At 38.2% G+C, this 15,144-nt stretch overlaps 7 protein-coding genes across 8 annotated transcripts in view; 4 read left to right on the top strand and 3 right to left on the bottom strand.

The window, feature by feature from the left end:
• Positions 1–2,559, bottom strand: part of LOC108046396 (cGMP-specific 3',5'-cyclic phosphodiesterase) — a 46,975-nt gene extending 44,416 nt beyond the window's left edge. For both annotated transcript variants that reach the window (XM_044458461.1, XM_044458462.1), the window contains exon 1: positions 1,912–2,559. The gene's annotated coding sequence lies outside the window, so the exon portion shown is untranslated. The remainder of the gene's footprint in view (positions 1–1,911) is intronic.
• Positions 2,560–4,605: 2,046 nt separating this feature from the next.
• On the bottom strand, positions 4,606–6,098 carry LOC123037525. Its single transcript, XM_044458664.1, has 4 exons — positions 6,022–6,098; positions 5,929–5,967; positions 5,157–5,245; positions 4,606–5,078 (listed from the first exon to the last, which is right to left on the bottom strand). The coding sequence occupies exons 1-4, from the start codon at positions 6,079–6,081 to the stop codon at positions 4,715–4,717; spliced, it is 552 nt and encodes a 183-aa protein (XP_044314599.1). The 5' UTR covers positions 6,082–6,098; the 3' UTR covers positions 4,606–4,714.
• A 505-nt stretch (positions 6,099–6,603) lies between these two features.
• On the top strand, positions 6,604–7,350 carry LOC123037512 (proteoglycan 4-like). The gene has a single exon (XM_044458564.1). It carries the CDS (start codon positions 6,604–6,606, stop codon positions 7,348–7,350), a length of 747 nt encoding a protein of 248 aa, XP_044314499.1.
• Positions 7,351–8,816: 1,466 nt separating this feature from the next.
• Positions 8,817–9,278, top strand: LOC108039035 (protein new-glue 1). The gene has a single exon (XM_017115936.2). It carries the CDS (start codon positions 8,817–8,819, stop codon positions 9,276–9,278), a length of 462 nt encoding a protein of 153 aa, XP_016971425.2.
• Positions 9,279–10,701: 1,423 nt separating this feature from the next.
• Positions 10,702–11,771, bottom strand: LOC123037523. Its single transcript, XM_044458645.1, has 4 exons — positions 11,715–11,771; positions 11,619–11,657; positions 11,144–11,232; positions 10,702–11,065 (listed from the first exon to the last, which is right to left on the bottom strand). The coding sequence occupies exons 1-4, from the start codon at positions 11,769–11,771 to the stop codon at positions 10,702–10,704; spliced, it is 549 nt and encodes a 182-aa protein (XP_044314580.1).
• On the top strand, positions 11,770–12,841 carry LOC123037511 (hyphally regulated cell wall protein 1-like). Its single transcript, XM_044458563.1, has 2 exons — positions 11,770–11,780; positions 12,565–12,841. The coding sequence occupies exons 1-2, from the start codon at positions 11,770–11,772 to the stop codon at positions 12,839–12,841; spliced, it is 288 nt and encodes a 95-aa protein (XP_044314498.1).
• A 1,787-nt stretch (positions 12,842–14,628) lies between these two features.
• Positions 14,629–15,090, top strand: LOC123037510 (protein new-glue 1-like). The gene has a single exon (XM_044458562.1). It carries the CDS (start codon positions 14,629–14,631, stop codon positions 15,088–15,090), a length of 462 nt encoding a protein of 153 aa, XP_044314497.1.
• The last annotated feature ends 54 nt before the right edge of the window (positions 15,091–15,144 follow it).

The following is a 15,144-nucleotide window of genomic DNA, read 5'->3' as shown; positions in this document are numbered from 1 at the left end:
AGAGCGGACCACTAAAGACAGGTGAGGTGCGGCACTTTAGAAGCTTTTAGCCGGCTCTTCAATTTGCCTTCCATCCTTCGAAACCATTAAGCTAATACAGATCTTTATTAGTGGTGAGGGTAACTGAAAAACAATTGCTAAGTAAGTGTATCTCTAACATAAAGTGGGATACCAAGAAAAAACATATATTAGTGTTTTTAATTGACTTCAGTTTTCCCTTAAAAGAAACACGATAAAATGAAGAACTTTCAAACCAATTATCTTTCTCGTTGAATTAAAACTATAATAGAAGACAACACCTCAAATATATGAAAAATATCATACTTTCCTAGCTAGTTGAGCCAAGACAAGTTTTACTTCTACGTTCTCAGGAATATTACAACAAAGCCGAAATAGTTTCTTAATAATCTACAAAGTGCTTTTCAAGAAAATTACACCCGCATATTACTTTACCAGACCGATAATTAACGTAATTGGAGTTCTCGAAAGTTGTCAAGAGCTAAGTTTATGACCCTTAAAGCTCCTGTTCAATTTGAAATAACTTGTCACGTTCGTTCGCGGGGATATAGCCAACAAAGAGAAAACAGCAGACGGATAAAGCCGGATAATACAAAGACGAAAGTGAGTCAATAAATTTGACAATGTTTTTGTAAAAAATCCTCCAAAAGGGAAGCTGCCGAGGAGTGGCAAAGTGAGGGCATTAAAATAAAATAAAAGACTTGCTCAGACAGTTGCTGTTTGAAAAAGTGCGTGTGGATGGAGGAGGGCAGTGGCTCCCAGGGATGATGGGCGACCGAACCGTTGACAAAGTCAATGTTGTTCATAAAAAACGAAAACAAAACTTAATGGATTTCACAGACACTTTGGCGAGTCTCCAAAAGGGCGGTCGAGAAGAAAATTGCGCGCGAGAATAAAAGTGGCAAAATGCGTTGAAGCAGCTCTCGAATAATTTGCGTTAGGCATCGCACGTCACAGGAAAGTTTTTGGGCCATACGGAGTTGTTGCTTTAGATTCCCAATGGGGCAATCCAAAAAAAATTCTGTCAACATTTTTGTGGTCAAGGGTGCCGACTTTATGATACCCGGTAGCAAATTCCGATACACAAATTGATTAAAATATTTTACAAAATGTTTAGTTTGAGTATATTGTGATACACTTTAGATCCTCCAAGTAGAATGTTTAGTAAGATACAAAGTTGTATATATGCCAATTAAAAAAAACCTAAGTATCTATACGAAACACAAATATTTAAGGCATGGTAAGTAAAACTTAAATCGTTAAAAATGTTTTTCTCTTTGTAATTTACGACATAGTAAATGTCCAATAAGTAAGCAAATGGAAATATTTGCTGCTCTATGAGAAATTTTGTTTAAATTAAACATAAGTTTTTTAGTTATGAGTTATCATAATACAGAATTACATATGTATACAAAAATAAATCTCGCAAACTAAAATAAATAAAGATAATTTTGAATTAATATATAAAGCACTTTGAACAGGAAGGCTTTGTTTATGGTTCGATTATTACAATAAACACTTTAATCATAGCTTCAATATCTAGGTGTGTGGAAACTATTTCAGAAAGTAATCATACCCTGGCTCCCCACTATAATAGGGGAATTCAAAAGTTGCTAAAAAGTAACGCTGTGAAGCCCCCTGCCGCTAATTCTAATACGTATGACATTCAAGGGTAAAATATTTCATAATTCGCACATTTCTGGGGGATTTGGGGAACGCTAATAATTGCGTGAGGGTGTGTGGGTGAGTCTAGTGCTGGTATAAATGATATTTGTGGTGGTATTTGTGTTTGGCTTTGGTTGGGTTTTTGTTTGTTTACTCAGCACTCAGCTGAGCCGGAGGCCCCACACACACACACACACAGGCAGACACACTTGTAAAGCTAATACTCACCTAAACATACACTCACGCATTCAAATGCATTTTCTTTTCATTTTTGTTTTTATTTATTTTTTGTGTATTTTACAGTATGTTTTTGTGTTTTTGTCGCGGTCCGTTTGCTGATAACGCGGACTGGCTGGCGCTTCGTTGATAAAAGGGGATGGGGATAGCGCGACAGTAAATAGTATATTACCGCTTAAATGTTTAGTTTTAGTTTTAGTATTATGCAAAAAGTGGTGATATACACATATTTATTTCGTCTTTGCACAGGACGTTTTTATTAACCGGCGGCAATTCCGTTGCCGCGAAACGAAACGCGTACCGCGCACGCACTTCACTGAAAAGCAGCTGCTGCTACCAGCTGGGGGGCGTGGCTAGGGGCGCGCGGGGCGGTGGGTGGGCGTGTCGAGGAACGGCCTTGCCCACACGAGCTACGCAGCACGAGTACAACTTTAGCACTGAGCAGATAATTCTGTGCGGGGACTGTCGCCAAATAACAACCTATCTCGGAAAGTCTCCCTCTCTTTAGGTTCTCTCTCTCAGGTACTCTCTCTGCGTACGCTCTCTCTTTCTCCGCACTCTCTTTTTCCGAGTTTATTGTGGGTCTGCAGCGGTGTAGAGCTTTTGTGCCAACTCCCGCGCTCCGTTTTCGCTGCTCCAGTTCGCCTTGGCGCCCCGTTAACAACTGAAATTAAACGATACCGCTAGCAAAAGCAGCTGGGCTTTGTTTACTGTTATTTGGCGCAAGCCACTCTCTCCATTTCTCATTCTTTTAAGAAGAGAGAGTTCTCTCACGCATTTGTGTGGCTTACAGTGGCTCAGAAATTCAATGAACGTTCTTGTCATTTAGCCAAGTTAATATAAATTTCCATGGAATATCCAAAAATTAAAAAAAAAAACATAAACAACTACAAATTGCATTGAAAATCTATAAAAAGAATGCTTAGGCATTACTAAAAATACATTCGTATGCATATAAAAACCAGTTTATTTTTAAGGAACCACTACCTTGAGTAATTTTATGCACTTTATTTTGATTTTTTATGGGGAAAGAACTGTTAATTTAATACCTTTAATCAGGTGAATTTGTTTTACTTATATATTTTTTTAAAAATTTGATTTTTTATAAGTAATAAGAAAGTTATTTTGTTTTTTTATTTACTACTTGTTAATTTTTTTGAAGCTTGAATTTCTTAAGTCCCCACTAAAATCTACCTTCCTCTGTGCACTGTGGGATCAGCGCAGGCGCCGGACTTAGCCTGGTCTTTTCTTTCGACCGTCAGTTGTTTAGCTAAAAGCCGCATAGTTGTTGCTGTCAGAGCTTCCTAACTCAATCTTGGGAAGACGTGACATTAAGTGGCCAAAGGGAAATGTTAGTAGACAGTTGGGGAAAGCCTACTTTTAGGCTGCGTTTTTTAACGCAAAGTTTCTATGTAGCGCAGTTCCTTAGATATTTCCTTAAAAATATAAATTCAATTCAATTTGTTTCTATTTTGTTAAATGATAAAAAATTAATATTTCGGTAATTAATATATATTTTTTATTGACATTTTTGTAGTATTGTTGCGGAATTCGACAACAGCTGAAACCCAGCAGTGAGATCATGTTTGCGAAGTTGCTACTTCTATTTCCTTTTAACCTATTCCCTTTTGCATACGGCTCCTTTAGCTGTAAATTCTCTGAGTCGCTCTTATTCACCACGCTAGCAGAGCGTACATAAAGAATTTGGTGAGATTGTCGATTCTATATTAAGTTCAGTTGTGAATATAAAAGCGAAGGGCTAGGGTAAGAAAATCTACGTAAATTTAAGATCAAGTGTAAAATTAACATTTGCAGAATTTTTAAGAGTCGTCGTTGTCGTCGCCGCTGCACCACGGAGAAGAGCGGCTGAAATAAATTTACTTTACCGGAATTGGAGTTTAATTTAATGTACGGCACTGTAAAAACCAGCTTATTTTCGCAACAAGTATTTTGCAACAAAAATGGAGTAAGTAGTAATTTTAAAAATTATTGTTACCTTCTTAAATACCAACAGTATGCTCTAAACAAAGATACTGATTTAAAGACCTAAAAACATCTTTAACAAGAAAGAAAGGCTAACTTCGGGCGAAGCCGAAATTGATATACCCTTGCATAATATTCTGTAAAATATATTCTCCAAAATTATTCATATGATGCATTCTTAATGCATTCATTTACTCATAAATTTTCCTAACTTTAAAAACACCAAAGTTATAACATTTCCGATCAATCAGTTATATGGCGGCTATAGGATATAGTTCGCCGATCCTTATAAAATTTAGTAGGTCGGATTGATTGGCCAAATATAAAACTTATAGAAAGTCCCAACTTCCTAACTTAACAAACACCAAAGTTATGGCATTTCCGATCAATCAGTTATATGGCTGCTATAGGATATAGTCGACCGATCCTGGCCGTTCCGACTTATATACTGCGTGCAAAGGAAAGAAGGGTGTGAGCAAAGTTTCAATGCGACATCTTTAAAACTGAGAGACTAGTTTGCGTAGAAATAGACAGACGGACATGCTTATATAAACTTAGGACGCGATCCTGATCAAGAATATATATACTTTATAGGGTCAGAATGTCTCCTTCACTGCGTTGCACACTTTTGACCAAAATTATAAGGATATAAAAATACAGCTTACAGAAATTCAACAAATAGCAAATTTTTTAACGATTTAAGCACATAAATCAATCTCATTTAATCAAATAAATGACACCTACTTATGTACTTAATTTAGAACTGTCAGTTAAAGAGTTAATATACTAAAAAACCAACCGGTGACGTGGGTCAGTAGAACTCCCTCAATTTGGAGCTAGACGGCTCGGCTGTTGTCGTCTCCGGCTGGTCCTGCTGCGGATCAGCCTGAGCATCCGCATAGGGGTCGTCTTCCGCTTCCGCTTCCGTTTCCGGTTCCTCCTCCACCACCCGCACCCCATCCTCGCAAACGGCAATGGGCTGACGCTCCAGCAAGGGGCGTGGCAGGCGGCTCAGGAAGGCCGAGCAATAGGTCCGGATGGTCTCGCACTCGCCGGGAGTCCGCTTGACCACGAACGCACACGTCTGGATGATGTCATGCGGTGTATTGTCCATGTACTGGAACACCAAGTGCTGCTCCTCAGCCTCGCCATGCGTAACCACTTTGCCATGCAAACTGTCGACGGGGAAATGAAAAGCCAATTAGCGAGCCACCATACCAAAGCCACCATCCACTGGCGAAAGTTCATCTCACCCAACTGGTTTGCCCGGCACTTTCATTTCCAGATCCTCATATTTTCCCAGGACATAGTCGAATTGTGTTTTGACATCGCTCTCCTCCATCTGTGGTATCGGCAGTAAATTGCGTATTTAGTCATGAAAAAAGTAATAAATGATTTGCATTATTTATCAATTTATTTTTTAAATTTAATTTAGTAAAAATAAAATTGTTGTTATTGATTTATAGTAAACTAAATATAAACTATGTTTAAATGTTTCCCTTGGAAAATAAAAACGGGCAGAAACAGCAGAGTATAAAAAATAAAAAAATTAATTTTTTTTAAATTTAATATTTTTTTTTTTTTTTTTTTTTTTTTTTTAAAAAAAAAAATATTTTTTTTTAAATTTTTAAAATAAATTATTTTTTTTTTTTTTTTTTTTTTTTTTTTTTTTTTTTTTTAAATAAAAAAAAAAAAATTTTTTTTTTTAAAAAAAAAATAATTTTTTTTTTTTTTTTAATTTTTTTAAATTTTAAAAAATATTAAAAAAAAAAAAAATTATTTTTTTTTTAAAATAATATATTTTTTTTTTTTTAAAATAATATAACCTAAGAATAAAAATATGTTAATTGTGCCCGACTCTAATTATTGACAATTTATACTCCATTAAAATTCCCAAAAAAATACTCGTTTAAAATTTGTGAATGTCTTATTAAATTTGTAAGCCAATACTAAACAAAAATAAAACATTTAGGTGAATCATTCCAACCAAAAAATAATTATACTATAAAGCAATATCATACTCACATCATCAATGCAGTGATTTGGCGGGATGCAGATTGTAAACTGAAAAGAAATTTAGAATTTTGGTCTCTTTAGATATCTGTTATCAGCTCTTACCACAACATTAGACATTGAAATAAATCCCAGACCCAGCAGCAGACAGCTTGATATATCCATGGCTCTACCGTGCGATGATCAGCTCAGACTAAACTAATTCAAAATCAGAAATGGTCAGCGGATCGCAATATAAATGCGAGAGATATGAATATGAAATATTCCCGCTCATTGTTCTCGCTTCGCTTCGGTGTAAGATGTGACGTCATGATAATTATAAAATTTAAAAAAAATCTATGCACTAGCAAACAATTGAAGAGCTGGGCAAATCTCACACGCTAGCTACCAATTTCCACTAAAATATATTTACTCAAATGAGTGATTTTAACTTGCAGATAGCAAATGAGTTTTTTGGAGCAATTCTATCAACGCATATTTTTAGCTGAAACACATTTATTTACTCCCCGTTCTACGCAAATATACTAATTGGAAATATATTTGTGTCTAACAAATAACAAGCTGCATAAATTCGGATCTATTTAGAAAAGATCTAAGCAAACAGTTATCTTTCAGCTATATAAGGCGTTGCATCTACAACTGAAAATTATTACACAGAAGATGTATACACCTGGCTGCGAACATAAGATGAGGGCTTTCGTTTTGTGGAGCTTGTTGTTTTTGGTCATTTTTGGGGTGGCTTCTCCGACTGATGCCCAAACTGATGCCCCATCCGAAGCCTCAACTGCGGCTCCAACTGAGGCCACAACTGAGGCTCTAACTGAAGCTCCAACTTCGGCCCCAACTGAGCCTTCAACTGAAGCCCAAACTGCGGCCCCAACTGAGGCTACAACTGAAGATCCAACTACGGTCACAACTCCGGCCCCAACTACGGTCACAACTCCTGCCCCAACTACGGTCACAACTCCGGCCCCAACTACGGTCACAACTCCGGCCCCAACTACGGTCACAACTCCGGCCCCAACTACGGACACAACTCCTGCCCCAACTACGGTCACAACTCCGGCCCCAACTACGGTCACAACTCCGGCCCCAACTACGGTCACAACTCCGGCCCCAACTACGGCCACAACTAAGGCCACAACTAAGGCCACAACTAAGGCCCCAACTAAGGACACAGCTCAGGCCACAACTAAGGCCACAACTAAGGCCACAACTAAGGCCACAACTAAGGCTCCAACTGAAGACCTGCGTAAGGAAAATGCCAAGAAAAAGAGAGATCAAGCAGCCAGAAGAGCGGCCAGGAGAGCGGCCAGGGCAGCCAGGAAAGAAAAAAGGGACGAGGAAAAGGAAGCCAAGAAAAGGGATGCCAAGGAAAAGCAGCTAGGGAACGATCATACAGGGAAAGGGCAGAAAGGAAAAAGACATCTATGAAGAAGAATCAGAAAGAAAAGGGCGGCCAGTGAGAAAGCTGCCGAGAAGAAACGTCTGAACCGCAAAGAAAAGAAAAATCGATCTTAACGAGGTAAAAGTATTCAATTTGAAAGTTGAAAATAATTATCTATTAAAATTTTTATGTTTTTAATCTCAGTAAATACAATAAATCCTTACAGTGCATTCCAAAACCCATTTTAAGACATATTTTATTTTAGTATATAATTTGTTGTTAAAATATAAAGCCATAAATAGGGTGTCTCAAGCGACAATAGCGGATAAAAATTAGTGTGCACCAATGTATTTTAAAGAATTTTATATCTCCCTCCTAAAAACACTCAGTTGTTCGCCAATATCTGACCCAATCGCGGTGAGTGCTGCGCAAACAATCGCAAAACAAATAACACAAAATTCGACAGAAACAACTGGATAATTTTGGGAGTAGTTTTTAGATGGTGCACCATCTGTCAATACGATCGATGGAAGAGGAGGGCGGCCCGGAAAGGGGCTCAAAGGAGGCGTGCCCAAAGGAGAAGTGCCGCACACTAAAGAAGAATTCAAAGCCTTTCATTTGAATTCCAATTTTTTACCTTTTTGTATTGGGTTTGCCGACCTTTGCCTATATTTAATGTCTTCTATAACACAACGTTGTGTTGGTTATTTTTAAACTAAATAAAATACATTTATAGAACTTCACTAGTTAATTACAAAATATTTTCATTGACTTCTTCTGAACTACGAAGAAATCTCAGCAAAAAACAGTTAAACCAAATTGGTCATGTGCAAGGTAACTATTTGTACATCACATAAAACCACCTTCAACCTATAATGGAGAAACTAGTCATATTGTGGGTACATAGTCAATAACAAACAGCGTTCAAGGTGATTATCTCCAAAAGTGTTCTAACTCGATAATTCTATAACGAAAATCTGCTTCTTCTAACAAAAAATACACTGAGGGATAAATCAATACATATCTAAGAAACAAAATTCTAGAGCATAAATGCTTTAAACTCACAGTAATGTATTATTAATAGTTATAATGTGATTTAAGGTAATGTGATTTAATTATAAATAAAAACAAAAGGTTTATTTTTATACATAAATAATTAAATTTGTAAACTCTTTTTGTAAATTAAAGTTTACTCGAAATTGTATTACTTAATTAAATTTAAAAAAAAACTTTAATATAAAACGTGAAGCAAATACATTTTTAGAAGAAATTTGTTTAACTAGATCGTTTCATCTCCGTAAGTAGTTATATCTTTGTCAGCCAATAGTTGGCGAATTCTGAGCAAACAATCTGGGAGTCTACATACATATCTAAACAAACTATGTAGAAACAGCTGCGTACATTTGGCCTATAGTCCTTGAATGAGAAGAGCACCTGTGATCGACCCGCTATAAAAGCCTTTCCGAAATCCGACATCACCACCAATCAACAATCCCAAACCAGCAAATCCACAATGAGAGCCGCCACCATCAGCTGCGCCATCTTCCTCCTGGCAACCTGCCTTTTGAGGAGCAGTGAGGCGGTGACCTGCACCGCTGACCCCACCGTCACTGGCTGCATCAACTGCACCACCGATCCCACAAACGCAGAATGCGTGGCCGAGGCCGCCACCACCACCACCACCACCACCTCAACCACTGTGGCGCCATCCACGAGTTCCAGCACCTCCGCCACGCCCAGCAGTTCGTCCGGAAACGGCAAGATTGTGCGTATAACCGACCTGAACTACTCCGTCTCCCGTCGCATCCACCTCAGCACCACTACACGCTCCACCAACCGCAGTGGCAGGAACAATCGTCGGCGCAACACCAATACCAACAAGAACCGCAACCAGAGACGCAATAACAACAATGGCAGGCGTGGCAACAACAGTAGCCGACGTGGTAACGGAAATGTCCGTGTTGTGGCTGTTTAGAAATTAAGATCTCTGAGAAAATTGTTATTCAAAGTAATAAAGTTGAAGAAAAATGTAAATACACATATTTGGATTTCTTACTCTAATTAAAAGAGGCCGAAGTTTATATACCCCTGCAGCTTTTAAAAAAGTTAAATGCTTTATAATTCGATTTCGATGCTTAAAAACCTTGGATGGATTTTTCGATACATTTTTCGATCGTTTTTATTGCAGCTATCTGATATAGTCGTCCGATTTTTATAAAACCTAAATTCTGAGATCGACGACATTAATATATCTCAGAATTGGTATATGTTAGCATTCGTATCCTACATTATATTAATTATTTAATAAATACCCATTTAAATACTTCATTAAATGCCAAAAATGATCAAAAGAAATACTCGGATCTCTTCCAAATTCGTATGATTAATCTATGTAGTTTCCATTGGAAACGCTCAGGATGATTCACGAGTGTGTAATGTTTTACGTATTAAAATCAATTATTATTGATCAACAGCCAACTCTTAATAAAAACAAACAAATAAAATTTCGAATTCAGTTTACACATAAATATTAGATATTTAATACAAAACAACTGGTTGCCAAAAAGTATGCTGTACACAATACTAAGTATTTCTAAGGGGTTGTTCCCTTTCTTGAACAAAACGCCTATTAAAACGTTAAAACCCAATTGCTGAATGTAGTTCATTTTATTAGGAGCAGAAAAGGTCTTTATAACGGTTGACTACTATTGGATTATTGGCACAGTTGTTTAAAATTTGAACGTGTTTTAATTATATTTGCTGAGAAATTATAAACGATTGCCTTAGAAAGTTATTTCTATTTGTGTTTTGTTAGAGAAACGGGTAACATTATACAACTATATAAGAGGTTAATACTCCTTCACCAAAAGCATTCAAACTAATACTGTTTTTTTGAGCAAATGTTGTAAAATATTGCAAACATTTTTCATTATAAACTTACCTAACTTTAGTGAGTTACCTCGAAGATTACCTATTTACTGATATGTATCAACTAGTTTAGTTCCTTAAATCTTTCTTTAAAAATGTAAATTCAATTAAATTTGTTTCGATTTTGTTAGATAATAAAAAATTTATATAAATATTTCGGTAATTAAATATATATTAATTATTGACATTTTTAGTATTTTGCAAAAAAAATGGAGTAAGACGTAAGTATAAAAATTGTTGTTTCTTTCTTAAATACCAACAGTATGCTCTAAAACAAAAGATATTGATGTAAAGACCTAAAACATCTTTAAAAATACAGCTTACAGAAATTTTACAAATAGCAAATTCTTTAACGATTTAAGCACATAAATCAATCTCATTTAATCAAATAAATGACACCTACTTATGTACTTAATTTAGAACTGTCAGTTAAAGAGTTAATATACTAAAAAACCAACCGGTGACGTGGGTCAGTAGAACTCCATCAATTTGGACCTAGCCGGCTCGGCTGTTGTCGTCTCCGGCTGGTCCTGCTGCGGATCAGCCTGAGCATCCGCATAGGGGTCGTCTTCCGCTTCCGTTTCCGTTTCCGGTTCCTCCTCCACCACCCGCACCCCATCCTCGCAAACGGCAATGGGCTGACGCTCCAGCAAGGGGCGTGGCAGGCGGCTCAGGAAGGCCGAGCAATAGGTCCGGATGGTCTCGCACTCGCCGGGAGTCCGCTTGACCACGAACGCACACGTCTGGATGATGTCATGCGGTGTATTGTCCATGTACTGGAACACCAAGTGCTGCTCCTCCGCCTCGCCATGCGTAACCACTTTGCCATGCAAACTGTCGACGGGGAAATGAAAAGCCAATTAGCGAGCCACCATACCAAAGCCACCATCCACTGGCGAAAGTTCATCTCACCCAACTGGTTTGCCCGGCACTTTCATTTCCAGATCCTCATATTTTCCCAGGACATAGTCGAATTGTGTTTTGACATCGCTCTCCTCCATCTGTGGTATCGGCAGTAAATTGCGTATTTAGTCATGAAAAAAGTAATAAATGATTTGCATTATTTATTAATTTTGTTTTTAAGTTTAATTTAGTACAAAAAAATTGTTGTTATTGATTTATAGTAAACTAAATATAAACTATGTTTAAATGTTTCCCTTGGAAAATAAAAAACGGGCAGAAACAGCAGAGTATTAAAAAATATGTTAATTGTGCCCGACTCTAATTATTGACAATTTATACTCCATTAAAATTCCCAAAAAAATACTCGTTTAAAATTTGTGAATGTCTTATTAAATTTGTAAGCCAATACTAAACAAAAATAAAACATTTAGGTGAATCATTCCAACCAAAAAATAATTATACTATAAAGCAATATCATACTCACATCATCAATGCAGTGATTTGGCGGGATGCAGATTGTAAACTGAAAATAAATTTAGAATTTTGGTCTCTTTAGATATCTGTTATCAGCTCTTACCACAACATTAGACATTGAAATAAATCCCAGACCCAGCAGCAGACAGCTTGATATATCCATGGCTCTACCGTGCGATGATCAGCTCAGACTAAACTAATTCAAAATCAGAAATGGTCAGCGGATCGCAATATAAATGCGAGAGATATGAATATGAAATATTCCCGCTCATTGTTCTCGCTTCGCTTCGGTGTAAGATGTGACGTCATGATAATTATAAAATTTAAAAAAAATCTATGCACTAGCAAACAATTGAAGAGCTGGGCAAATCTCACACGCTAGCTACCAATTTCCACTAAAATATATTCACTCAAATGAGTGATTTTAACTTGCAGATAGCAAATGAGTTTTTTGGAGCAATTCTATCAACGCATATTTTTAGCTGAAACACATTTATTTACTCCCCGTTCTACGCAAATATACTAATTGGAAATATATTTGTGTCTAACAAATAACAAGCTGCATAAATTCGGATCTATTTAGAAAAGATCTAAGCAAACAGTTATCTTTCAGCTATATAAGGCGTTGCATCTACAACTGAAAATTATTACACAGAAGATGTATACACCTGGCTGCGAACATAAGATGAGGGCTTTCGTTTTGTGGAGCTTGTTGTTTTTGGTCATTTTTGGGGTGGCTTCTCCGACTGATGCCCAAACTGATGCCCCATCTGAAGCCTCAACTGCGGCTCCAACTGAGGCCACAACTGAGGCTCTAACTGAAGCTCCAACTGCGGCCCCAACTGAGCCTTCAACTGAAGCCCAAACTGCGGCCCCAACTGAGGCTACAACTGAAGATCCAACTACGGTCACAACTCCGGCCCCAACTGAAGCCCCAACTGACGCTCCAACTGAAGCTCCAACTCCGGCCCCAACTACGGTCACAATTCCGGCCCCAACTACGGTCACAACTCCGGCCCCAACTACGGTCACAACTCCTGCCCCAACTACGGTCACAACTCCGGCCCCAACTACGGTCACAACTCCGGCCCCAACTACGGTCACAACTCCGGCCCCAACTACGGTCACAACTCCGGCCCCAACTACGGACACAACTCCGGCCCCAACTACGGTCACAACTCCGGCCCCAACTACGGTCACAAGTCCGGCCCCAACTACACCGGCCCCAACTAGGTCACAACTCCGGCCCCAACTACGGCCACAACTAAGGCCACAACTAAGGCCCCAACTAAGGACACAGCTCAGGCCACAACTAAGGCCACAACTAAGGCCACAACTAAGGCCCCAACTAAGGCTCCAACTGAAGACCTGCGTAAGGAAAAAGCCAAGAAAAAGAGAGATCAAGCAGCCAGAAGAGCGGCCAGGAGAGCGGCCAGGGCAGCCAGGAAAGCAAAAAGGGACGAGCAAAAGGAAGCCAAGAAAAGGGATGCCAAGGAAAAGCAGCTAGGGAAAGATCATACAGGGAAAGGGCAGAAAGGAAAAAGACATCTATGAAGAAGAATCAGAAAGAAAAGGGCGGCCAGTGAGAAAGCTGCCGAGAAGAAACGTCTGAACCGCGAAGAAAAGAAAAATCGATCTTAACGAGGTAAAAGTATTCAATTTGAAAGTTGAAAATAATTATCTATTACAATTTTTATGTTTTTAATCTCAGTAAATACAATAAATCCTTACAGTGCATTCCAAAACCCATTTTAAGACATATTTTATTTTAGTATATAATTTGTTGTTAAAATATAAAGCCATAAATAGGGTGTCTCAAGCGACAATAGCGGATAAAAATTAGTGTGCACCAATGTATTTTAAAGAATTTTATATCTCCCTCCTAAAAACACTCAGTTGTTCGCCAATATCTGACCCAATCGCGGTGAGTGCTGCGCAAACAATCGCAAAACAAATAACACAAAATTCGACAGAAACAACTGGATAATTTTGGGAGTAGTTTTTAGATGGTGCACCATCTGTCAATACGATCGATGGAAGAGGAGGGCGGCCCGGAAAGGGGCTCAAAGGAGGCGTGCCCAAAGGAGAAGTGCCGCACACTAAAGAAGAATCCAAAGCCTTTCATTTGAATTCCAATTTTTTACCTTTTTGTATTGGGTTTGCCGACCTTTGCCTATATTTAATGTCTTCTATAACACAACGTTGTGTTGGTTATTTTTAAACTAAATAAAATACATTTATAGAACTTCACTAGTTAATTACAAAATATTTTCATTGACTTCTTCTGAACTAGGACGAAATCTCTGCAAAAAAATGTTAAACCAAATTGGTCATGTGCAAGGTAACTATTTGTACATCACATAAAACCACCTTCAACCTATAATGGAGAAACTAGTCATATTGTGGGTACATAGTCAATAACAAACAGCGTTCAAGGTGATTATCTCCAAAAGTGTTCTAACTCGATAATTCTATAACGAAAATCTGCTTCTTCTAACAAAAAATACACTGAGGGATAAATCAATACATATCTAAGAAACAAAATTCTAGAGCATAAATGCTTTAAACTCACAGTAATGTATTGTTAATAGTTATAATGTGATTTAAGGTAATGTGATTTAATTATAAATAAAAACAAAAGGTTTTTTTTTAAACATAAATAATTAAATTTATAAACTCTTTTTGTAAATTAAAGTTTACTCGAAATTGTATTACTTAATTAAATTAAAAAAAAAACTTTAATACAAAACGTGAAGCAAATACATTTTTGGAAGAAATTTGTTTAACTAGATCGTTTCTTCTCCGTAAGTAGTTATATCTTTGTCAGCCAATAGTTGGCGAATTCTGAGCAAACAATCTGGGAGTCTACATGCATATCTAAACAAACTATGTAGAAACAGCTGCGTACATTTGGCCTATAGTCCTTGAATGAGAAGAGCACCTGTGATCGACCCGCTATAAAAGCCTTTCCAAACTCCGACATCACCACCAATCAACAATCCCCAACCAGCAAATCCACAATGAGAGCCGCCACAATCAGCTGCGCCATCTTCGTCCTGGCAACCTGCCTTTTGAGGAGCAGTGAGGCGGTGACCTGCACCGCTGACCCCACCGTCACTGGCTGCATCAACTGCACCACCGATCCCACAAACGCAGAATGCGTGGCCGAGGCCGCCACCACCACCACCACCACCACCTCAACCACTGTGGCGCCATCCACGAGTTCCAGCACCTCCGCCACGCCCAGCAGTTCGTCCGGAAACGGCAAGATTGTGCGTATAACCGACCTGAACTACTCCGTCTCCCGTCGCATCCACCTCAGCACCACTACACGCTCCACCAACCGCAGTGGCAGGAACAATCGTCGGCGCAACACCAATACCAACAAGAACCGCAACCAGAGACGCAATAAAAACAATGGTAGGCGTGGCAACAACAGTAGCCGACGTGGTAACGGAAATGTCCGTGTTGTGGCTGTTTAAAAATTAAGATCTCTGAGAAAATTGTTATTCAAAGTAATAAAGTTGAAGAAAAAT

The sequence above is a fragment of the Drosophila rhopaloa genome, unplaced genomic scaffold, assembly GCF_018152115.1.
Source record: "Drosophila rhopaloa isolate 14029-0021.01 unplaced genomic scaffold, ASM1815211v1 contig_167, whole genome shotgun sequence".
Classification (NCBI taxonomy): Eukaryota; Metazoa; Arthropoda; class Insecta; order Diptera; family Drosophilidae; genus Drosophila; species Drosophila rhopaloa.
Note: the sequence above shows the minus strand (reverse complement) of the source record. Positions and strands in the feature narration are given on the sequence as shown.

Bases quoted from the DNA above. Each gene is read 5' to 3' on its own strand.
- LOC123037523 (XM_044458645.1), bottom strand. From the start codon at position 11,771: ATGGATATATCAAGCTGTCTGCTGCTGGGTCTGGGATTTATTTCAATG. The intron at 11,658-11,714 runs GTGGTAAGAGCT...ATTTATTTTCAG, and splicing joins TTATTTCAATGTCTAATGTT to TTTACAATCTGCATCCCGCC. The intron at 11,233-11,618 runs GTGAGTATGATA...CCGATACCACAG, and splicing joins CAAATCACTGCATTGATGAT to ATGGAGGAGAGCGATGTCAA.
- LOC108039035 (XM_017115936.2), top strand. From the start codon at position 8,817: ATGAGAGCCGCCACCATCAGCTGCGCCATCTTCCTCCTGGCAACCTGC.
- LOC123037510 (XM_044458562.1), top strand. From the start codon at position 14,629: ATGAGAGCCGCCACAATCAGCTGCGCCATCTTCGTCCTGGCAACCTGC.
- LOC123037525 (XM_044458664.1), bottom strand. From the start codon at position 6,081: ATGGATATATCAAGCTGTCTGCTGCTGGGTCTGGGATTTATTTCAATG. The intron at 5,968-6,021 runs GTAAGAGCTGAT...ATTTCTTTTCAG, and splicing joins TTTCAATGTCTAATGTTGTG to TTTACAATCTGCATCCCGCC. The intron at 5,246-5,928 runs GTGAGTATGATA...CCGATACCACAG, and splicing joins CAAATCACTGCATTGATGAT to ATGGAGGAGAGCGATGTCAA.
- LOC123037512 (XM_044458564.1), top strand. From the start codon at position 6,604: ATGAGGGCTTTCGTTTTGTGGAGCTTGTTGTTTTTGGTCATTTTTGGG.